The sequence below is a fragment of the Parasteatoda tepidariorum genome, chromosome 5 (genome assembly GCF_043381705.1).
Source record: "Parasteatoda tepidariorum isolate YZ-2023 chromosome 5, CAS_Ptep_4.0, whole genome shotgun sequence".
Taxonomy (NCBI): domain Eukaryota; kingdom Metazoa; phylum Arthropoda; class Arachnida; order Araneae; family Theridiidae; genus Parasteatoda; species Parasteatoda tepidariorum.
In genome coordinates, this window is record NC_092208.1 from 45,759,674 (window position 1) to 45,786,259 (window position 26,586).

A 26,586-nucleotide genomic window follows, 5' to 3' on the forward strand; every position below is an offset into this window, starting at 1 on the left:
TATATATATATATATATATATATATATATATATATATATATATAAATGAAGATGATTGAAAAAGCATGATCGCAAAAAAAAAAGCAGGTTGATGAAAACCTGATTAGTATATTTTGTAACAGATTTTAGAAAACAAGAAAAGAAAGAAATTTTATTTATTTATTCACCATGAAAGTTACCATGAAATATCAGTCCTTTTTCCTCTTTTAAAAGTTCTGTTTTTGAAATTGAAGGAAAAAACATGTTTTTTTTTTTTTAATTTCCGCTTACTCATTGAAAGAGCAGAAAGAGTTATGAGGATGTAATGATGAAAAGATATGGTACAGGAATTTAGGAAAGTACAAAATATTATTGAACAAAATATTGCATGTAGAAAAAGTACCTCCTAAAAATAATTGCGTGACAGGTGTTTGTGTGCCTTAATAATTCTCAAAATAACATGTTTTCAATGTATCTTTCATTTTCGATTGTCTTATGGGCAGGAGGAATTAAGTGGAGGAAAAGAAATTTTTTCATTAATATGGACTTAAAATTACGATTAGTTCTTTAAAAAAATAAAGTCAAAAAACAAAATGTAAATATCACTAATAACTATCCAAAAGCGAGCTTAATAATTGGGTACTTGCAACTCAACTCGAGAAGAAGTGAAGTGATTTTCGACCAACCGTGTGATTTAAATCAGATTTAATTGGATACCTGTAAACGACGCCACGCGTGTTTGTCGAACTGAATTGGCTACTGAATCAACAAATGCTACGATTTAACTACGATCACTTCACTTGCAGGAATCCAATTGAAGCAAAGGGGAAGAAAGGAAACTAAATAAAACTAAAGTTTAAAAAAATATTTGTGGGCCATTTTAAACTTATTGAATTTTATATTTTGCGTCATGAACTATTCATAAACATTCCTGTAGAAAGCGAAACATTTCGACATCGATTAAAGAACTAATTCCTGTTGACAAAAAATTTCGGTATATTGTTGAAGAACAATTTTGGTACAAAATTTGAACGAAATCGGTCGAATAATTCCTGAGAAATAGAATTTTAAAAAAGTTGGATATTTAAAATTTGATTTGTGTTTCACTATGTAAAATTTCTTTAAAATGATTTAAAAATGTGTATATTCAAAAATTCAATTCGAAATTTTTTCGACTATTATTAAATAAAATAATAAAAAATATGCAATATTTACTAAAAGGTACGTTAAATTATCTTCGGATAAGCAAATTTTCTAATTTTGTGCAAAAATTTTTTCATTCGCTTGAAAAGTTCCGAAAAAAGGAACACCTTAATAACTTTAGGTCTTGAGATTAATTTTAATGTTATTTTTAATAATCAAATACATTTTTTTTTTCAAAATCAATCAAATAGCTTCTAAAAGTTAGCAAATTAGAAAAAAAAATGCTAATTTTTGATTTTCTTGAATTAGTTGACCGATTTCATTAAAACGTTTTATTTTTTTTTATTTAAAACTACAATAACTTAAAATTAGTATAATAATAGTTATACTAATCATGTAATTGTATGCAAATATTACGTACAGCAAACTCTGTTACTCCGTAAGGACTTAAAACAGCTTCCTTGGCTTTATTGCACTCGTTGTTAAAATTAAATCATAATGGCAAAGTAATATGGAAACTGCATAAGAAACGAATGTAGTATTCATTATTAATGGTAGGTTTAGCAAAAAATTAATCTTTACCATTTTTTAATTATTTTGTTTAATTGAGCGAAAACTTTTCAGGTTTTCCGTATTGAAACATTAAAAGTGCCTCAAATTAGTTTCTAGTTTTCGTTTTAAAAAAATCCATTAAGAAGGAAACAGTGAAGAAATAGTGTCTGAAAAAGGGAAGGAAATTCAAATTTTGATTCTTTTAAAATCCTATGACAAAAAACTCGTTTAGGAATAGGAAAATAACATTGAACATTCTAGAAATTTTGATTGGCAATAATAAATGTTGCATGCATGCTAATACAAGTTTACTTTTATAGCCTTATAGCATTATATTACATTGCTGACTAAGAAATGAACCAACATTAGCTTTAAATATCATAATAATGGTGTTGATTTATTCCAGTGAGTTTTGATGAAAATTTTCGCCTCTGCCTGATATATTTTCAATAATTTATCCAAAATCGAAATTTTAAAATTCTAAAATGCATTTTTGAGCCCCTCCTTTCAATTTTAACAACGCTTTATGTTAACCGGTTTTCGTATCCTTAAGAGTGGATTCCAGCTGTCGATCAAAAGTTTGACCATTTTCCTGACTAGCTGGAGCTCCCATACTTCTGCTAGAGCTCTCTGCTCCGCATTTTTCATAGCAATGTAAGTATCAATAGTTTCTTGGCCTCTTCATGCAGAGTTTATCGTTATATCATCACCACTGGGAATTTATCATTGATTAAAATTTCTAACATGTCCCTACTAACTAGAGCTCTCAAATCTCCGCTGGAACTGTGTGTCTGATAGTTCCATTTATTTCCTGATCACTTGGAAGTGAATTTATCACCAAAATGGATTTATCGTAAATTTAAATATCGAAATTTTCCCGATAGTTAACGAGCTTAAAGTTTAATGAAGCTCTTTCTGCCGGATGATAATATATAATTCCTTCTTTTTTTCATTGCTATAAAGGATTTTATATAGTGAACAATACAAAAAATAGAAAATCATTTACACACATTTACACATATAAGTCTCTAACTTTACCTAGTAAAAAATAGAGCTAATTACTCTTTGCCCGTTGCAACAGCAAGATATCAATTCAATTAAAAAATGATGGGTATTCTGGAAATGAAAGACAAAAATGTAGGTGATGAAATGATTGTAATTTAAAATATTCGGACAATCCATGACATGTTTTCTTCAAATTATACGCTAATGAATATTTCTATGCCCGCTAATTAATTGATATATACCAATAAAAAAGTGAGAAGTAATTCTCTATTTCATGTTTCTTTTAATCCTTATAAACTATTGTACCTTTTAAACAACAAACTACACTTCTCAAATCTTTACTGGAATTATGAGTCAAATTCAATCGTTTCCTAATTCCTGATCATTTTAACCAAACAAATTCATTGCAATCAAAATATTGAAATTTCTCCGACAAACTAGTGTGCTCAAATTAGTACAAAATTCTCATTATACTGCATTCCTAAATTAACGTAAGTACAGGCTATTTTTATTCAACTAAAACATAATTTCATAACGAAAGTTATGCTCTTTACGTGTTTTTTAAGTCCGATAAAATTAAAACTATGGCCTCCTTTTTGGTTTACAAATAAATTTAGTTTTTAAATTTTATTTTTTAACTAAAGCACTTACTTCTTTAATACAGAGCTCCCCAAGCACCCTGTAATAGAGAATAGTAGATGTCTCATATTCGTCTTATTAAACGTTTCTAATATGAAAAATTATATTATTCCTTTTATTTATTTATCTTATTCATTTTATTTATTTAAATTATTCATTATTAGTATTTATTTATTATTATTTTATTTATAATTTAATTAATTTATTTATTTTTAGTTTCCTTTATACGAAACTCAATCTTTTCACACCATAAACAAAGAGATAAAATAAAAACAAAAATTCATAATTTTTTTAAAAACCTTCTGCATTAACCAAATTTAATACATTAAAAATAACAGTGAAAGTATCGATTATTGTTTCGTATTAGCATTGTTTGCCTAACTCATCTTTTTATTTAATTTTTTACAAAACGTAAAAAAAAACCTCTAAGAACTATTATTAGTTTATTGATTTAAATGTAATTAATGCAATAAAAAAAAGAGTTTAACTTACTTGAAAGCAATATTGTTGCAAATAACACAAAGATACAAGAAAATGTTTGATGTAAAGACATTTTATCAGCTGGTAGAGTGCTCTCTGAGAAGCAGATCTACATACTACCTTAATGACAAGGACAGCGCATTTAAAAGGAAATAATTGCGTGAGCAAATGATTAAATCGTGCGCCATAAAATAAATATCAAACTTTTTCTCAGTGATAAATAATTTGTACAGTTACTGTGACTTTAATAGGAAAGTTCTAAATAAATTTGCATGTTATAAATAAAATAAAAACATTAAAATAAATTTTTCAAATGTGACGCTATTTTTTACTTGTTATTGTGCATTACTTTTAATTAAAAAAAGTAATTAAGTTTGTTTAAAAAGGGTAATGCTTCATTAGTATTGAAGTTTATTATCATATTTTGTTATTTGTACGCAATGATTACCCGCTTTAATGAATTGTTATTTATTATCATTACTATGAATCTTCATTTATTATCGTTATAACTGCTAAAAGAAGATTCTATTTATTTGTGATTTAATTGCATGTGAGCTATAAGCTGGATTTGTATTGTTTTATTTTAAAAGAAAATTATGAGCATTTCAGTTTTCTATGACGATAGGTGGGAACAATTTGTATAAGTAAAAGTCATATGTTTTCTTTTATGAGTAAAATGGTGCCAGAATTTTTATTTCAACTAAGCAAAGTTGCAAACGACAGAATATTGAACTTTCTGAAAGAGTCTCGCAACGTTTAATGTGACTGGGACGTGATATTAAAAAGAATACAAATTATTAAGAAGCAACTTAAAAAATATTCAACTTATCCAGTATAAAAGGTCATACATCCAAACTATTCCGTTCAGTGGCTTTAGGAACAGTTTATCATAGTTAGTTCTTACCTTAAAAAAATCAGAGCTCGTTCTAAAAGCAGAAAAATTAAATAAAAAATAAAAATTAATGTACCAAGTTTTTTAAGATATTTTTAAAATGGAACTTAAGAAATGAACTAGGAAAATGGCTATCAATTAAATCGTTTTTATATTTATCAGTATCTATAAAAAACTCGTTATAGTTAGAATTATTCCTGTAAAATCTATGAATTTGATTGGTAATAATATTAGAAAAAACCTTATTGGCTAAGTTGAAGTTAAAATCAATGAATTTTTTTATTGGAAAGTTAAAACAATTTCTTTTGTCAAAAAGTTTAAATGTAATATTTTTATCTTCATTAATGTTAAGACTCAAATCTAAAAAAGTTTCTGCAGAATTACTATTATTTGTTTTATTAGGAATTAATTCATTTGGATAAATATGTTTGACCAGAAAGTCGAAATCATTAAAATTAATAACTAATAGATCATCAATGAATTTGAGAAAGAAGGAATTAATTGGAAGATTAACATATGATTTTACAAACCTATATTCTTGTAGAAAAAGAAAAATATGGCAGATGCTAGTACTAAAATTATTACCCATGGGAATACCATTAGTTTGTTGAAAAGGTTGTCATTAAAAAGAATATGATTATTGTTAAGGTTAAAATGTACTAGAAAGTTCCAGTTATCTTCATTAATATTATCGCTAAGATTAAACATGCTATGAATTTAAAGAAGATCGTCATGAATTTTATTTGTTGGAAAGGAAGTATATAGGTTTTCAAAATCAAAACAGTGAATTGAATCAACATTATTTAAAGTTTTTAGTGTATTTAAAACCTGAATGCTATTTTTACCATTCCAATTCAAATAATTATTATTTTTAGTAAGCTTATTAAGTTTGTTATAAACTTTTTTAAGAATGTTCTCAAAGATTCGATTTTTTTCATGTTACTTTTAACACCACTAGCAATAAACCTGAATTTGGTTGGTTGGAGTCTTATGAAATTTTGGATTGGCAAAAAGAAAAGGAAAATTGTTAATATTATTTCATTTAATTTTAAGTCTTTTTTAAATAGCATTAATTTTATTAAAAATAATATCACTGTTGGTGTTAAGTTTTTTGTATGTTATATTACTATTAATTTCATTGGAACGAAGTTGTTTAAAAAAATTTTTCAAATAATTGCAAAATTATTACTAGCTTTACCAACAGTTGTAATACAAAATTTATTTTGAATATTTTTAATATCTTGTTTAAGAACAGAGTTAAAAATTAAATCCTTATGAAAAACTAATTTGTCCCTTTTTATATATATTTTAAAATCTTTAATGATACTCTCTCTCCATTCAAAAAAGCCTTCAATTGGGAAATTATGTTTGTAAGTTAATTTTAAAATAAAATCATCGAGATTTTTAAGAAAAATAGAAATTACTTTATTTTTAGAAGTTAGAAGAGATGGTCTAAATTTAGAATCTAAAGGCATAAATTTTTTAAATTTATCATTATTAAATCCCCGGTAATAACATGTTTATGGAAAGTATCAAAAAAAGAAGTATCTTTATACTTATCACAATTACACACATAGTTCAAATTATCTGTAGCTAAATTCCTATAATTTCAAATAAAATTTTTTAAACTTTTTGTACATCTAAAAGTTGATTTACAATTAAAGTGGATAGGAAGAAGGTTTTTACTTTTGCCAATAATTGCATTTATGTCAAGATTATTAAAAATTTCATTATTAAAATCTGAAACAAAATAATCTGGTTTGGGTAAATTTTTGTGCTTATAATTATTTTTAAACCTATATCTAGCTAAATCTTCAACTAAGTTTTAAAAATTTGAAAAATCTTGTTTTGAATAAATTTTTACTTGATCTAACTTTAAAAAATTTAAAAGTTTGTTATGAAAATTAAGTTTAACCCCTGAAATCTTAGTTTTAATAGATTTAATAGCATTAGGTTGATCATAGCAATTAATGCAACCATTAACAAAATCTTTTAAGTTATATTTAATTTCATTTTTAATGTTACCTCATTTTCCTCTTTTATTATTGTAATTTTTAAAAAGTTTTAAAATATTATAAATCCACTCATTATTAGTAAAAGGTTTAAAATTGAAATTAGTATTTAGACCGTAAGGATAAATAGATTCATTAATGATCATATATTTATTTTCAGCTTCAAGACGTTGTAGGGTTTTTAACAAAATCCAAAACCTCTATTGAAATTTTTAAACCCGTGCTTAGAAAAATGTTTAATTTCAAGGCTATTGTTATTATTACTACAGTTATATTTGTTTGCTAAAGACCTATGTAAATTAATCCTTTTGTGAAGAGGTTGGGAGGTTTAGCCAATATATATTACATCACAAATTAACCAGTTAATTTTATAGATACAGTTAGTAGCCTTTCAAAGAGGGAAATTGACTGCGATTTGCAGGTTAATCATCGATTATCCTTACATTCAAATTTATCATTGGAATTATTAATAATTGATTAAACTGAAGCAGGGTGCAATATATATATATATATATATATATATATATATAGTTCAAAATGAAGATAAAACAAAGGAAAATTAAAGACATATGAAAGGGGGGAATAACAATAAAAAAAAAATAACAAACAACTGATGAAAAAAAATTTTAAAAAAAAAGGATGAAATTTTTTTTAAAAAAACTGGAAAATGAAAGATATAATCTTTTCATCAGCCCACACGATTATATTCGCAAAAAAGAGTGTTTTCTGATATTGCATCAATATAGCCAAAGCAAAATATATTAATACAATACACACACAAAAAAAAATTTTTACAAAAATTACAACAAATAAAATAGAACACAATAAGTAAAAATAACACGTAATAACAAAAAATAAAAGAAAAGAAAACGAAAAAACAGTATAAAACAAAATTTCTAAAGCGAGTAGAGAAATCAGATGTACGTACATGAACGGGAAATTTTTCAAGAATGATTTAAAAATAATTTCGCACCAAGATTGCCAGATTACAAAATATAAAACAAAAGCTCAAATTGAGTGTAACTGGAGGAATTTAAAGTGCCGTTCTTACTGCATTGCTGAAGTGATTTGTTATGTTGTGCATTGATTTGTTAGCTACCAATGATGGCCCGAAATGGATGTGCGCAAGGTAACATTATACTGGATAATTTAAAAAGTTGACCATAAATAATTTTAGAAAATAAATAAATATTTATTTAAGAAAAAATATAAAATAGAAAAGAGAAACATAAATTGCCTGTTTTGCGAATAATCTTAGTCACGGATTTGCCCGAAATGGATTTGCACATGGAAAAATTATATAAATATAATTCTTTTTTTATATATTTTTGTAATTTTCCATTTTATATCTATAAAATTTTATCCTCTCTTTTTTTTTAATCAGTTGTTTGTAATTTTTTTTCATTATTATTTACCCCCCCCCTCCCTTTTCATATGTCTATAATTTTCCTTTGTTTTATCTTCATTTTGAACATATCTAATGAGTTCTGTTTACTTGCAGCTTATGCATGAAACTTATTGTTTTTCTTAACTTTCTTCGTGTTTTTTTGTATTTATTTTTTTTTTGCTGTATATTTTCAAATATATTTTGAAAGATATACAGATATATTTTCAAAAGTTCATCGATTTATTTTTTGTAAAAATCAGTTGAATAATAAGTGAGATATTTTGGATGACTTATCTAAGGATCAAATTTTTACTTACTGATGTAAAATGTAATATTTTGGCTGTTGTTCAGTTTATAATAACACTGGTGTGCAAAACGTAAGCAACAAGTGCGTTTTTTGTTATAACTCTACAAGAAATCATCTGATTGACATTAAATTTGATTATGATGTACATTATTTTGTACTTAAACGATTGTAAAAGAATAATGGCGCAGAAATGAATATAAAGCTTAAAGTAGGGTATGGAACAAAAAAAGGCTTTATTTGACATATAGTGGCGTTACACATGATTCCCTGAAGAAGCGTAAGTACAACTGGCAGATGTTTCTTAGTATGGGATATGTCCTCCCCTTACTGTAATTGTTGTTTGGCAGCGTCTCTCCATGCTAAGCACCAGATTATCCAGGAGTTCTTGGAGTAAACGTCTCCATTCCTCCTTTAACGCATCGTACAGCTGATGGGTGTTACCAGGAGGAAACTATCGTGTCGCAAGACGTCTCCCTAATGCATCCCACACATGATCTGTGGAATTTAGATCTGGAGAGTAAGCTGGCCAATCCATTCGTGTGATATCTTCACTTTCCAGTAGATCTTGAACATTAGCAGTACGGTGTGGCTGGGCATTGTCATCCATAAAAAAGAAGTCTGGTCCAATGGCCTCTCGAAACAGACGCACATGGGGTAGGATTACCTCATTGCAGTAGCAGTCTCCAGTTACAGAACCTCGGTCGAAGATCAGAAGCTCAGTCCGCCAGTTCAACATAATGCCACCCCAGACGGCAACTCAAGGACCACCGTAACGATCTCTTTCCGCGATGTTATTGGGATGAAATCGAGCTCCAACCTCTCTCCAGAACTGACGTTGAGAATCGCTTGTAGCACTAAAACGACTCTCATCTGTAAAGAGGATGCGACTTCCTTGATGAGGTGTCCAGGTTTCGTGTTCTCTGCACCACTCTAAGCGGTGCCGCCGATGGCTAACTTTTAAAGGTATGCAGCTTTCAGGACGTCTAGCAAATAAGTCACCTTTGTGGAGGCGTCTGGCCACTGTAAATCTTGACACTTGTCGTCGTGTGGCTGTGCACAGTTGCTGAGATATGGCGCTCGCTGACTGAAAACGGTTTCTTTTCGCCTGGAGGACAATGTAACTGTCATCTCTTGATGTTGTTTTCCTTGGAAGGTCACCACCAACCTTCCGAACAGCTTTAGCAGTAGTTTTAAAGGCATTCTAAGCGCGAGAAACAACACTTTTGTTGATCCCGAACTCTTCGGCGACACTGGTCACACTACACCCCTCCTCAAGCTTCTCAATCATTCTTCCTCGAGTAAAGTCGTCTAAATGATTTCTTGAAGACATGTTTCACAAAACAACTCACTTGCACTTGCAGCGAACGTCGATAACTACGGTGCTTTTAGCGCCATCTACGGTAAGAGCTTTATGTTTTTATATTTTGAGTGGCATCAGTCTGAATTGTAAATAGAACAGCGATGAGCGGTAGAAATAACTTGTCTGAAAGAAAATGTTAATAGTTAGATGTTTTGTAAATATATGTAAATAGATCTTTATTAAATCGTCTACTAAATGAAACTTCCTGATCTTCTACTTCCTTCAGTCCTCTCATATTTAATTCCGTCGGTATTTGTATCCGACATTTATGGCGCCCCCGGTTTGGGCGGCCTGATTGAAACAAGACGAACAAGAAATTAAGAAAGGTAGGCGAAGATTTATTAATTTCCATTTTGAAGATTAAATATTTGACAATTTGAATACTTTTGAAGATTTGAAATAGATATATATTTGATACCATAACGGTAATTTATATGTGCTTAGAATCGATAGTTTTAGAAGCTAAGAATTTGATATTAAGATAGTAAAAATGGAAATAATAAAAAGAAATAAAACCGCTCAAAGAGCTTCATTTACTAAGGCCTACAATAAACTAGAAAATTTATTAACTGGCGATAGCGTGAAGTATGACGAAATCGAAACTGATCTTTGTTTATTTAAACAAAAAGTAGACATTTTGGAAATAACTCATAATAGTTATTTAGATAGTTTTCAAGATGAAAAAGAATTCGAAACTGAATATAATTCCGTTGAAGAATACCGAGAAAAAGCTTTGAGAATTCAATTAAAAGCTAAACGTTCATTAGATAATTTGAAAAAGAACTCGTGTGAAAACGAAATAGTTACTTCCGAAAATAACAGCGAATTACCGAACAATAAATCTCCGAAAGCTTTATGTCAACGCCTCCCCGAAGTTGAATTATATAAATTCGGCGGAGACTTGAAAGATTGGTTAACGTTTTGGAACCAATTTAAAAATATTCATGAAAATGTTAATTTAACGAACGCTGATAAATTTCTCTATTTAATTCAGTCGACAAAGCTGAAATCGGAAGCTAGGGAAATTGTGGAATCCTTTCCTGTAACAGATGAAAATTATCCTTTGGCTGTTGAAAGTTTAACCGAAAGGTATGGCCGAAAAGATCTATTGATAGATTTTTATGTTAGAGAACTCCTGAAACTGGTATTAAATAATGCGAATAAAAATAAGAATGATTCTTTAAGTTGTTATACAATAAACTGTCAACTCAATTAAGAGCTTTAAACTCACTAGGAGTTACATCTGATATGTGTGGTGTAATTTTATATCCCCTTGTTGAAAGTTCATTACCATTAAATGTGTTACGCCCATTTGAACGCCAAAGAAAAAGTTTAGAAAGCGAACGAAAACTATCCAGTCTTGATGCGATAATTTATTTTTTGAAAAACGAAGTACAAGCGGAAGAAAAAATAAAATTGAAATAAAATAAAATAAATATATATAAAATATTGAAAATAAAATAAAATAGAACTGAAATATTTCATCCCCCCTTTGAACGAAGGAACTTGACACCGCCGGCGAGTCTGAATTTGAGAGATCGGAAATCGTCTGCTGCTGAATTAATCTATATATATAAAAGAAAGTTGTGTTAGTTACTTCACTTATAACTCAAGAACGGCTGAACCGATTTAGCTGAAAATTGGCAGGGAGGTAGTTTAGAGCCAGGAGAAGGACATAGGATACTTTTTATCCCGTGCGATAAACCGTTCCAGCGATATCAGTGAAAGTCGAAATGGAATTTTCTGATTGGTTAAAAGCTAGCCATTGTTTTAAATTTTGCTATAAACGATTCAATTTTCAAATATCTTGAAGATAACAACAGTGATATTTTCTATCTTATAACTCTATTCATTTAGAAAAGTAAATTAAAGTAAATTGCATATACTTTAATTTTTAATTCGCGCTTTTCTTTATGTCAGGTGAGCACAAGCAAGTAAAATCAACGAGAATAGATTTCTTAATTGTTGGTCGTATCACGGATTCAGTACTGTGAAAACTGTTTAATAAATATAAAGACAAAAGCAAATTTCATTCAAATTGCACGTTTTCAGAAATATTTATATTTAGTACGTAATTTTAGGTTAGCAAAATTAAATATACTTTTCGAAGATTTCAGTGCTGTGACAGTTGTCATTTGAAAACTATTAGTTTGTTTGTTTATTTATGCAAAGTTTTCGAATTCATCCATTTTATTTCTTTCATTTATAAAATTGATTTTTGTTTTAAATCTTATAATTTTCATATTTCTTATTCATCTCATTTTTATTGCTCTTTTTATTATTTAAAATATGTATGTGATATTTCGATTTAGCAAATTTGCGACCACTGCCAACTTTTACATTTCTTTTTCGTTGTCAGAAAGAATATTTGCAAAAATATGCCGCCTAAGCAAATCGCTCTTAGTCGGTCGACATCTCAAGCGCGCAAAAAGAGAACTACCCGTGTTTCAGAAACATCGGAGCAACGGGAAAAAGACTTGAAACTAATCGAGAACAGAATGCTTTTGCCCGTTCCTTAGAAACGTCTGAGCAACAGGAAAGAAGACTGTCAACAAATCAACTACGAACTACACAAGCCCGTTCGTCGGAAACATCAGAGCAACGGGAAGCAAGAATGAAAACCGACCGAGAACGCATTTCGCTATTCAGACGCTGCCAATACTCTGATTTGAATTTCAGTGCATTTCACTATGATCCGACAACAAACTATAGTCTTCCCCCAAGTGTCATCATCGGAGAAATATATCAATTATGTATGTTTTGTAATGCTCTCAAATTTAAAAATGAAACAGCTGAAATTTGCTGTTCTAGAAGCATACAGAAACTACAAGATTTTACGTCGCCTGCCGAGACATTATCAACCTTCGTATCAGGTCAAACAAACCAATCGAAACATTTTTTGGCGCATATACGCCGGTACAATTCGTGTTTCTAAATGACTTTATTCGGTGCTACACGTATCCTGAACGAGAATTACATCCCAACATTCAAAGTGCAAGGCCAAATTTATCATCGTGCAAGGATCACTTCTTTCAATGCCTAACGCAGATCATAAATTTCTACAAATTTATTTCATGGATAACACAAATGATCAAGTCAATCAACGTTGTCAGGTAAACAATGGCACTAAACGAAAAATTGTTACCGTATTACAAAAATTTTTCGATCAACATAATCAGTTAATTAGGCTGTTCACAATTGCCCTAGACTAAATGTCATCCGATATTTACAAAGTTGTTATTAGAGCTGAAAAAACACCTGTAGGCCACCACAAAGAAAAATACAATGCGCCAACATTGGATGAAGTGGCTATTGTTATAGTTGGCGAAGAATTTACCTCCCGCGATACAGTTCTTCATCGCAGAAATCGTGACGTTCAAAGAGTTCTCAGAAACGTATCGATCATATGATGCATTGCAATATCCTATTTTATTTTGGTGAGGAGAGGAGGGATATTATTTTAACATAAAATTAAGAAGTCCGCAAACAGGCGAGAAAACCAATAAGAAAGCAAGTGCAATAAGTTTTTATGCATATAGATTAATGATTGCCAAAACGCTGATAATCATACTTTAAAATGTCGACAATTAGTTCATCAATACATTGTCGATATGTATGCGAAAATTGAAACTGAACGCCTACTGTATATTAAATTAAATCAAACCAAATTACGTTCAGAAGAATGCATTCATTTACGGGATGCAATAATTAATGATGGTAACGTTAATCCTAATGATGTGGGGAAAATGATTATATTGCCGACTACATTTGCAGGGAGAAAAACTTGGACTCCCTGCAAATGTAGTATTCATACATGTCTGAGTATTCATACATGTGCCTTGGACTCCAAGGCACATGTATGAATACTCACAGGATGCAATGACATATGTTCTCGCATATGGGCTCCTAGATTTATTTATTACATTTACGTGCAATTCTGCTTGGGTTGAAATTAGAGATATTTTGTTACCAGGACAATCATCATCGGATCGTCATGATATTACAGCACGTGTGTTCAAACAAAAATGATAATCTTTACTTGATTTCATTGTGAAGCGTCATGTTTTTAGAGAGACACGGTGTTGGGTGTACTCTATTGAATGGCAAAAACGAGGATTGCCTCAGGCACACATTCTAATTTGGCTTATTGAAAAAAAACCACCTTCTAAAACTGATCAGATATCAGCAGAAATTCTTGATGTCACCATAGATCCAGTCTTATTTCAGATCATTGTCCAAAATATGTTTCATGCTCCGTGTGCATCACCATACATGTCTGTTTGAAAATGCACTAATGATATCCTAGAGAATTAACTGCTTTTTTTCACCATTAAATAAAATTTGCATTTCAAATCATAATCGCAAATGTCATTTACACACTTAAATACAAAATTCAAATTCAAATTGAAAGCGTTGCAACGCACGCAGGGTACAGCTAGTTAGTCATAATTCAAACGATGATATTCTTTGTTTATTTTGTTTTAAAAACCACGAGACTCCTTTTTGCAAGAAAGCGTTTTATATGCTCTAGAAGAAAAACAGTCTGTTATTAAAAGGAAGGGTTTATGTAAAATTTGTTTATTGAAAGGACACCTGGCTTTTTCTTGTAAATCAAACATTAAATGTCCCATTTTCTCAAGAAAACATTTAAAATTTATGTGTCCTGACTTAGAATGTAATCGATCGGATGAAATAAAACGAAATAATAATGAAAGCAAAGAAAAAGAGACTGGCACCTTACATTCGCGCGTGCATGCAACTAAAGAAGTCTTTTTACAGACTCTTGTAGTAACTATTAAGGGAAATAAAGCGCAGCGTAAAGCTAGAATTATTTTGGATACGGGTTCTCAAAAGACTTATATTATGAAATCTACTGCGGAAGAGTTAGGTTTTGATTTTCAAAGGGAAGAAGAATTTTCGACCTCATTATTTGGGGGTAAGAAAACAGAAATTCAACGGCACAAATGTTATAAAATATATCTCGTCATATATCATGGTAAATATAGCTGTAATTTAGATGCATTGGATCAGGAAATAATTTGTAATAATATTTCTAGTATTAGACAAGGGCCGTTGATTCATGAATTGAGACAAAAAAAAGATATTTATAACTGATTGTGGGAATTCAGGTCCTAATGAAGTTCTTTTAGGGACTGATGTTGTTGGTAAACTATTTACGGGTAAACAAGAACAATTAAAATCGGGATTAGTCGCATTGGACACTAAATTAGGATGGACATTAATTGGGAAGGTTCCTCAGTTTGAAAACCATGATAATTTAAATATGACAGTTGTAAATATGCTTTCTCAAGAATTACCTGTTTCATTTTTATGGGATTTAGAATTACTTGGTATTAGAGATCCTGTTGAACAAAACACTAGAGAAGATACACAAAAAGCAGTTATGATTCATTTTCGAGACACAGTTCATCAAAATTCAGATGGAAGATACTAAGTAAGCTTACCATGGAAAAGGGATCATGCTTTATTACCGAATAACTATGAGTTGTCTCTCAAAAGATTAGAATCTACTTACAAGAAACTAGAAAAAACGGGATATGAAAAGAAATACCAGCAAGTTTTTGATGAATGGGTAGAAGAAGAAGTGATTGAGGAAGTTCCACAAGAAGAATTGTCAATTAAAAATACTCATTACCTCCCACATCGCCCAATTATTAAGGAAAAGTCAATGACAACTTCTTTGAAAATCAGACCCGTCTTTGACGCTTCAGCCAAGAATCCGAACTTCCCATCACTAAATGATTGTTTAGAGACTGGAATAAATTTTATTGAAACAATACCATCCATTTTAGTCCGATTTCGATTGCATGAAATTGGCGTGATTTCTGACATCAGAAGAGCATTTCTGCAAATTTCTCTTAATGAAAGAGATAGGAATTACTTACGATTTCTTTTGATTGATGAACAAAATGAACTGAAGACTTATAGACATCGCCGAGTTGTTTTTGGTCTAACCAGTAGTCCTTTCTTATTGATGGCTGTCATTCATCATCATCTGTCCAAACAGACATTCAAGATACAATATTCTGAAGAACAGTTGGAAAAACTCCGAAACAGTTTTTATGTAGACAATTGCGTAACGAGTGTACAAGATTTAACCGAATTAGAAACTTTTATAAAGTCAGCTACAAAAATTATGAAAGAAGGCCAATTTGACCTAAGAAGTTGGGAAAGCAACCAACTATTAGATTGCCCGTCTGCAGCTACTGAAGCGCAAGTCTTAGGCTACTTATGGGATAAAGACTTAGACTCATTAAAAATTGATTCTGACTCACTGAAACTGGAAGAATCCGAGAAATTAACCAAGAGAAAAATTTTGTCCCTGATAAGCAAAATCTTTGATCCGATTGGATTTCTTACTCCAGCTTTAATAAGACCTAAGCTTTTACTTCAAGCAACCTGGAAGACTAAAGATCATTGGGATTCGGAAGTTAATGAAGAAATTAAGAAAAAATTCAATTCATGGTTCAAAGGCTTACATTACTTAAATGATGTTAAGATCCCAAGATGGTTAGGAGTTAATGCCTTATCTAAACTCAGCTTCCATACATTTGTTGATGCAAGCAAAACAGCTTATTCAGCTTGTATATTCCTAAGAAGTGAATCTCCTGATGGCTCTGCAAATGTTCAGCTACTCCAAGCGAAGTCAGGAATAACTCCACTGAAAAAAATAACGATCCCTCGTCTTGAATTGATGGGAGCAACGGTTGGAGCTAGACTGTTTAATTCTATGGACTCTGCTTTAAAACTCGAAAAAGGAAACATTGATACCTACTTTTGGACAGATTCGTCGACTGTGTTAACATGGATTAAGAGGAAAGAACAGTGGTCAGTGTTCGTGAACAATCGAATATCTGAACAAAAACTACATAGATTTATCTGAGTTATTTTAAGAAATACTGTTGTTTTCTGCAGAATATAAACGTGTTCGGCCAAAATATTAAATTAAATAGGGTTCCCACGGTCCTTAAAAGTCCTTAAAAACTGCTTAATTTTTATTTTGGAAAATAAGGGCCCTTAATAGTACTTAAATATGGTATAAAGTTTTTAAAAGTCCTTAATTTTTCAGCATTACTATACCCTGTAACAAAATTGCAGTGACAGGGCGACATTGGTCCAGAACTTTACAAACTCAATTTACTCCAAGAGTATCATAAAACTGTGTGGTGTTTGATTGTATTTTTGGCAGTTATTGATATTGCTTTTATTCCGGTTTTAAAATTTTCCGATATATTTTAGACACAATGTATATTTTAGACCGACCAATGTATATTTTATTCCGATAAATTTTAGACATATTTTGACATAATGATTCAATTATTTTTCTATAAATTTTTTGGCGGTGATTTCCACAAAATTTAAAATCCGAAGTTTTAAATGCGATCTTATTTATTATAACAACCGTATTTGAACTTCTCTTTTTTAAAGAGTCCTATTTGCGTGATTTCGTCGTCAATCTTTATTTCGGGTTTTAAGATTTTTAATTATTGTAAGAATTTTAATTAATAATCGTTTCATTCATTTACGAATTTTAACTATGTAATGGATTTACAAAATTCGGAAGAGGAAATAATTAATGTGTGCTATAATAATTAGTCCTTCAAAATGCGAGAATATCGCATATAATATTAGAATTTAAAAAATACTACATTTATAATTAAAAAACCTTTTGAACATTTTTACTCTATACTTCCTTCTGTAAACACAATTTTTCTGTTACTTTAAATTAGTAATTGTTATAATTAAAAGTATCTTGCACAAAAATACTAGTGATGGGGAAGTTTGTCACGGAAAGCCTGAAAAAATTCTGCCACATGGTTATAGTTGATAGAAACAATTTTTCAAGTCGATTTTTTATATCAAAAAGTTGTTCTTTTATTAACAAGGATTAGTCCGTGCATCAAGAGTTGGGCATTTTAGAGAGACAATAGATATGTGTGAGGGGGCTACAGGCAAAGGCCATAGAAATGTGTTGATACCTTTAAAAAATCGTTTTAGACCTTTTTATTTATGTTTCACTGAGAACTAATGAACATATTGGTTTGAAAATTATAAATCTTGTCAAATAATCAAAATCAGCAAATAATTATAAATCTTCTTATTCTATAAAAATTTTCATACAAATATTTAGTGCAATGACCTAAAAAATTTTCTTTTAAGCTTAATGAAAAAAAAGTGGAATGATTTAAGGTGCTTAGATATTAGTATGGTCTGTTTCTACTCTTATGCATAACTCTAATTCTTAGTATTAATTCATTTAATATATATACCATTTAATATATATACCATTTAATATATATACCATTTAATATATATACCATTTAATATAAATAAAACATTTTATTAATAGCATTTATCAAAAACATTTTATTAAAAACTTGTAATAATTTTTCCCCAAATTTCTTTATTTACTCTATTGCTTAAAAATACGAAAAAAAATGTAAATCCTAATTTTACAATTCAATTTCAATTAAATCATTAAAAATGAAATATATATTCGTTTTATGGATGGTGTTAACCCTTAACAATCTGAAAAATATTTTTAAAAAAACTCCACCCTGGTTTGCCAAAAGTTACCTGGTCCAGCTTTGATGAGCCCTGTTAATTAATACAATTAGATCAGTACTTACATTAAAAAAATTGTTTATTATTTTTTTTTATTTATTGATTTTCTTTTTTAAGACAGGTAAATAATTGGCACTGTAACTTGTGGTGCATATATATTCGATGATAAACAATCAATACTATTTTTAAAAATAGTTTTAAGGTCCTTAATTTTCCAAAAAAAGTGCTTACTTTTTTTAAAAGAGTCCTTAAACGTCCTTAATTTTTGCTTCGTTAAAAGAGTGGGAACCCTGTTAAAGTAAAGTTATATGCTATAAAATGGCGAATTTGTCAATATCCTGACTGTCAGTATCCTGGCTTATGAATGCCAGGACATTGAAATGTTGCCAGAAATTCTTTTTAACTGCTAATACTGTAAAGAGGGAAAGCAAATATTAACCTAATACCAAGTTTATATGTGATTGTAATATGCTTGGATGTAATCAAAGTTATTTAGTTATTTAATGATTGATAATTATACACAATTTTATTCTGTACATATCAGCAACAAAATTTTTTTGTTTCTTTCTACAGTGGATAAAAAGAATTAATTTAAGCAATTTATGGTCCATCCAACATAAAGGCTTAAGTTAAGTTACTTACTATTAATTTAAAATGACTGTTTTTTAAACTTCTAAGGTAATATGTCATTTTCCTGGCATTCAAGATTTGGTGAATTTCTATTTTATTTTTTTTCTCGAACAAATGTCAATAAACTACACTGCTGTCTGTAAAATATTAATAAGAGTAGCTAAAGAAGTATACAAAAAAAATTTTAGATCATTTTGAAGACTTTAAATTTGAAGAAATTTTTTGGTCCGAATTGTCATGTTTCGTGAGAATCACCCATGTATGTATATATATATATATATNATATTGAGAAGCATACATCCATATATATATATATATATATATGCGTTAAAATATACATATATTTTGACGCCCCCCGCTAGCGCTGACCACAGTGCTGACTTAAAATATCCTCAGTGGTATATGGATCATGGGTAAGAATCCCCTTGTCGTCAGGAAAAGCATGTGAGATTTTCGGGGTTTTCCTTTCTATGTAACGTAAAAGTGAGTTAGTTCCATCAAACCGTCCTCCACGATGGCAAATTTTTTCCAATACTTTATCCAGGAGTTCCCTTGGCTTCTGGATTGGGTTCAAAATTACATTGCTACAGACTTGAACATTGGTAGCTGTAAACTCAAAATTGGATCTGTTCAATGATGGTTATTAAAATAAACTAGGCAATTATTTTTTAAAAAAGGCAAATATTTTTATTAAATCAACGTTGGTTGGGGTTAGGGAACGCATGGAGGTTTGCACAGTTTTATTTATACATTTTTTAACATAAATTTCAAAGTTCAAATTATTATTTATCGAATAGTTTATAATATTTGCCTCCTGATTTCATCAATATTTTTTAATTAATTTAGAAACTTTGTCAAATTAAAAAATATGTTTTATAAATAATTTTTATGAGCTAAAGAACTGCAACAAACTTTCTTACTAAAAGTAATTTGACCCACTTTGTTCTGAAGGAAAAGTATTTAAAGAACCATCAAAGCAATAAGTAAGTGTCTAAAAAATGCGATAATTTTGTTTTAAGAAACACAAAATCTAATAGTTATTTACTGGTGAAAAGTAAGAAGTCTGAAGCAACATTGTTCAAATGAATATTAAAGTTGATTCAGTAATTTGAACTATATGGAGAGAAATATATATTTTTTATTTATTTATTTAGTTCTTTTTTAATATTTTGTGATTTTTATGCTTATTTATATAAATGGTGGACAAATATTCAATTCCCTCTATGACAGGCCTCTCTACCAAAATTCTTGATTTGAAATTGAGATAACAGTTGTGATTTTATTTTAAATTTACTTACTGCTAATAAACAGACACAACATAATGATTTTTCTTGATAGAGCATTGAAATCGAGTGATCATCAACTAAACAAATGTTTAAATATGAAGAAAAGAAAAAGAATTGTTCAAACCTTCTGTATGACTAAATTTCCCATGTTTCCCCGAAATATGACGTATGTTTAATTTGTAATATTATATTTCGTACACAAAATCCATTTATTTAGTTAGCTTATGATTTTATCGTTTATTGATCATACTACAGTGATCATTGATTATCATACATTGATCATGTTTTTATTTTCAATTCCTTGATTTTTGTTGTTATTATGTGTTTAAAGTCAATAAGACTTCTTAATTTTTTCATTAATAAGGCTCTTAAATTTTTAAATCAAAGTTGAAACATCTTCTTAAAATTAGAAATCGAAACTGTTTATGAGAGTTTGACAGCTTTGTTTTTTATTTAAACGTGTGAATTTAATTTAATAAAACATAAACAAATAAAAAATAAACAAAAAATATATAAATAGACTGAATAAAATAAAAATCTTCGTTGTCATTTATTGTTTTAATGTAAAATATTTTTTGTACCTTTAATTTAAATGTATTTATTTGAAACATCTATTTTTATTATATTACTATGCTATTATAATGTTTTTTATTGTGATTATTTTCAAAATTAAAAGTTTAAAGCTAAGACTTATTTGATCTAAGATAAACTTATTTGAATCTAAGCTTATCAACCATTTTATAATTATTTTTTGTGGTGTAAATTACATTAATGTACTATTATAAACTACAGTTATTGTTAAATGATTAAGAAATTAATGATCAAATGCATACGCAATGTGATGTATTCATAAATTATATTTAATATATCGTTTTGCTTGGGAAGTAAAAATATTAAATTACTCTTATGAACTCACCAAATTTGTTATAACAATATACCTTTAATTTTAAATGCTATTTAAAAAAATTATCACAATATTTAAGTTCTCTAATGGAACTTAATTCAATCATAAGGGAAATAGTATCATACGAGATCATTCATTCTATTTGCAAATCAATTTTAACCGATTAAAAACATTTAATTTAGGAAGTGGAGGCTTAAGCGTAAGCAAGCAAATTTCTTTAAAGTACAAATATTTTAAGTTAATAATTTCCACTTTCGTAAAAAAAAGTGTTAGATATAAAAACAACAGCAATCATTGCGAAGAAATCATGGGGAATGGTGAGTATAATAAGATATTTTATAATATAATACCTATCGTAATAAGAAATTTCTAGAATTTCTCATATGGAGAATATTTTATTAACTGTTCTATAGTTTGCAAAATAATTTTAACTGTAGTTTAAAATTTACTGGATTTCATAAATTTGCACCCGTATTATGTTTTAAATATGAGTTTCAGATAAAAACTAAGTTTTTTAAAGAGAAAAAAAAAGCATTAGTGCCACGCTGTTGCACTTGCCACTTATAAAACCAAATTTGTATCAGTTTGTTAATTTCGATCATACTTGATGCTTCTGAGCAAAGTCATACTTCAACTTATTTCTTACGTTTCTTTATCATCTATCTTTAATATTAACAACATTCACCAATTAAATAGCGATAAGGTCAACTTTTTTTTTTGTTTTCTTTTTTACAGTTGAAATCTCAAAGCGTTGCAGCAACAAGCCATTTTGCTTAAGTGGTATAATAACGGAGATCTGCTTTTCCCAGTTGAAATCGTCTGATTTTTTGAATAAAATGATTTATAAATTTTCCTTTAATTTATAGTCGGCTTATTGCTGTTGAAATGGGTTCGATTCGAAGTTGCATTTCAACTTACACCTGATGTTCTCTTCTGTTATTGGAAAAAGCAACATTTACTGAAATGTCACATCATGGAGCACCAAAAAGCTCTTCATTTACTTGGAAAATTGCTAACTTTCCGAATTGCTATCTTCAGAATGGCTATGAATTTGCAAGTACTTCGTTTGGGACCGAATATTTAGGTGGAAGTCGATGGTATCTTGAACTTTATCCAAGAAGTGCTGATAAAGAAAGCATAGATTTTATTTCCTGCTTTTTAGTAAGAGATGTAGATTGTTCATTTAATAGAAACATCACCGTTTACTACACCTTGGAAAGTATTAACTGTAAATGTGACATTTTAGAACCATTCCAGGAAAGGAATAAAGAATTTGTTGAAGGGGATTCTAGTGGTTGCGAAAAGTATCAAGTGCAATCATTGGTTGATGCATGTTACGCGTTTTTTTATTGACTGTTTTATCTCGGGAAAACGTCTGCGAGTTGATCCACGTTGCTGATATTGTCAATCATGCATGTTTGAAAAAAGCAGCCTTGGACTACATAGCAGCTCACGCGAAAGAGATATTGATTTCACCCGAATGGTCAAAATGGACAGAAAAGAATTTAAAATTATCGTCTGAAATATTTTTACACATTGCTTCTAAATGTGATATCACACTGAAGAAGCCTGCATCTGGAAAAATCATTTAAAAAAAATTCAAATGAGCTTAAAATAATATATAAAATTTAACATGCAGATGTTACTTATTCTTGTGTTTGGCACAAGCTGCCTGAGATGTTCAATTTTAAATTTAATAATCCGACTATTTATGTGTGTGGCAATATGAAAGCAACGCTTTTTTTAAAACAATCTTTCAATTGGCTACATAGAAAATAGATGAAATATGTACTTATAGAGTATTTATAAAAAAATAAGTCAAAATTATATGCACAATAGGAGTTTTAAATTTATTTAAAAGAGGAAAAAAAATTCCATTAAAATCTGATTAATAACTATTGAGGGAAGATGCATCGAAACTGATTGCCAAATGTTTCTATTGCTTCTCACCTTCTACAAGTTTCTTGAAGCAATCAAACAGATTTTTATGCTTTCAGTCTAACCTTTCTCACTAATGCTCATCAGATATTTGGTAATATTTCTTTCTATTATCATTCAGCATTAATTTGCTGCCCCTTGTGTGTTTATTTTTTCTAGTTCGGTCATGACAAAAATTCTGAAAATATATATTCAAGACTGAGATGAAGGAAAATTTTTGTATAGTAAATAAATTAATCACTTTTGTTTCTTCTCATTAACGTCTGGTAAGTCGGGAAAATAAATGCCTATTTTTGAAGAGCTTGGAACATGTGGATTGTTGTTTACTTTTTATGTATTTCTGAAGCAGCGAATGAACTTTTTAAGCAGGTAACTTTTGTATATTGTTTGATACCATATTGAAAGACGCAAGTGCTCTATTAAAATTAATGGTGCTCCTTTAACCGTAACTTTTCTCAAAGTTGCTGCCATTTTAATAAAGTTCAAGTTGAACTATTGATATTATCTTTTTACTTGATTTTTTGTGCTATATATCCCGTATCTAATTAGTTAATACTAATGTTTAATTTAAGAAAAGCAAATTTTCATACTGATATGGTTTAATGTACTAACATTATGGTTCAGCCTTGGACATATATTTTTGAGGCAGATTTTTTAAAGTAATATTGCTGCAAAATTATATTTGAGTAATATCGCTGCAATATTATAGCAGCTAAATATTGTTAGAAACACTGTTTTTATATTTATAAAAGGATTTGATAATGTAAAAATAATTGTGTGAATTAAAATAGATTATATGAAGGAAATTAATCTGTGATTAATTATTTGTTTCTAATGCCCCCGAAATACATTTGAGAGCAATTAAAATTATCCCCTCGAAGTTTCATTAGACCATCAAACTGATTTTGATATTTTTCATATCACCTTTTTGACAAGTAGGTCGACAAATAGGTATTATATATAAATTTCTATTTCTCTCCTTCGCTTCAATAATGATTTACAACCCAAATTATGTATACTTCGACTTCCTTTTTTTCCCTAAAGATTCTAAAAATATGTATTGAACATGGTCGTGATAGAACACATTTCTTTTCAATCAAACTGTATGAAACACAGAGTTGTAAAATTTTTTAAATAAATGAAGTAAGCATATATACAATCTCAATAAAGAGAATGTAAAGATGAAATTTTATATTTACACATTTTAGTTTTTGAAAAATGTCAAGCGCTAGTATGAAAACGTTATTTAGATTATATTATTAATGTTTAAAAGATTTATGATCTCTAAAATTTTATTCTTTTTCAAGAAAATTGCTTCATATCATTTTCTTTTTTCGAAAAAAATTGTTCTCAAACAAAACGAATTTTTTGAAATGCTAAGAATTTATTTAATTTTTTTACTCCTTACATAAAGTGAGAAAAGAACAATTTTCAGATTTAAATGAAATCGCATGCTAAATTTGCAGAAACTCTTTTGTTTGTTTCATTTACAAAAACTTTGGACTTTACAAAACAGCATTTATAACACTCGGTTATTTACTGTAACTTTTATCTGTATCTACTTGTAAAATCAGGAGATTATATGTACTCAAGATACCAATAGAAGCTAAGAGAAATTATTTCGCAAACTGAAGCATGCCCCAAGCAGTTAGTACAGGCTCCTCTCTAGCATTCAGAAAGTTTAATAGTCTTTTCCCGTCAACTTTGGTATCATTTGATAAACTGAGATGGAAAGCTATTCTCTTTACTTTTTTCTCAAAGTTTCATCCTCTCTGCTTACATTTGCCGCGGAGTAAGCTACGATGAAAAATCCAATGCACGACAGTGTTGTAAATATTAGTGTCTGCAAATTTTTATAATTTAATGTCATATAATTTTTCCATGTACAAATCCATTTAGGGCAAATTTGTGGCTAAATTTATTTACTAAAAAATTTCTTTGTTAATTTATACAATTTTTCCGTGTGCAAATCCATTTCCACTATTGTATTAATATATTTTGCTTTGGCTATATTGATACCATATTAGAAAGCACTCTTTTTTGCGGATATATACGTGTGGGTTGATGAGAAGATTATATCGTTTTTTTTTCCATATTTTTAAAAAAAATGTCCTTTTTTCGGATTTTTCCCCCGGTTTTTTGCTATTTTTATTATTATTTTTCTTTTTCTTCCCCTTTTCTCAGCGTTCTGTAAACTTTCTCTTGTTTTACCTACATTTTGAACTTATTTCATGAGTTCTATTTACTTGCAGCTTATGCGCATACAATATATAAAAATATAAATTAAAAGCATATATAAATAAAACTTATTGTTTATCTTAATTTTCTTCGTGTTTTTTGCATTTATTTATTTTGTGAATAACTTTTTTTTTATAGAATATTGCAGACTATTTCCATTTTTAAAAAGTATTCACTTTAATGTTTTCAAGCAAATCCAAATAATTTCAATTTATAAATAAATTAGTAATTTTTTGAAATTTCTTGAGCTATAACTTTTTTAAAATCACATTTTATTTATCTTGAATACGTTAAAAGTTGAAAAGTAGAATACTTTTATGCAGTTTATATTTANTATATATATATATATATATCCCTTTGGCAATCTATCAGGTGTGCACATTTTTTTTCTTTGACAGGAATTTTTAAAATATATATTAATCGCAGTCACTCTAGATACTCTGTATTATATACCAAGAACAGAAAATTATCTAAGCAATTCATATTAAGTAACTAACATAAGCAGTCATAAGCTAGCTTAAACCACAGCAACACATGAAGTCTTGTTTCCGATGTGATAAATGACCAACATAATGAGAAGAAAAATATTGGGAGGGAATAAAACAATGCATGAAAATTGTGAAGCAATGCATAAAAACAAATGAAAACAAGTGAAACAAAACATTAAAAAAAACATATGAAAATATGTGATATTTAGTAAAATTTTAACTACTATAAATGAATAAGTATTGTGCATTTCTTATATAGACATGTTTTTTTCTTAGTTTTAATTAAAATTGTGTAATAATAAATGAAAACAAAGCAAAGACAGCACAGTAATTACAAATTTCATTATTAAATTACAGTATATTTTCATATTTCATTATCCATAGATTGATACATAGGAGTACTAGCAACTACTCAATGCAGCTTATATGCCTGATACCGAACAAACACGTCTGATACCGGAGCTGCTTTTGCGAGGTCGCTGAGCACTGTTGGCATATCTTAAAATAGCCACTTCATCTGGAGGGATAGTATGTGACACACATGGTGCAACTGCGCAGAGTGCATCGTTTGTAGTCGGTGGAATGATAAGTGGACTACCGATTTCAGGAACAGAAGTCCTTTGCCATCGCTGCACTGCAATATATACCATCATTTTAATAACACTGATTCAGAAGTTTACTTTCAACAATCATAATAATTATATGTATCCTTACTAACAACTGTATCGTACATAGTTAGAGATTTACGTCACAAAAGTAA

General features: G+C 29.1%; 1 protein-coding gene across 5 annotated transcripts in view; it reads right to left on the reverse strand.

Moving 5' to 3' along the window:
* LOC107450231 (uncharacterized) overlaps positions 1-26,586 on the reverse strand; it is a 53,463-nt gene that overhangs the window by 11,353 nt on the left and 15,524 nt on the right. Inside the window, exon 1 of one of the 5 annotated variants that reach the window (XM_016065982.3) lies at positions 3,811-3,951. The exons of 3 other annotated variants lie outside the window; for them this stretch is intronic. In XM_016065982.3, coding sequence (XP_015921468.1) covers positions 3,811-3,871 — 61 coding nt within the window. In that variant the 5' untranslated portion in view covers positions 3,872-3,951. Of the gene's footprint in view, positions 1-3,810; positions 3,952-26,148; positions 26,461-26,586 lie in introns of those variants that run through there. One more of the 5 variants, XM_071181394.1, reaches the window with a different exon arrangement.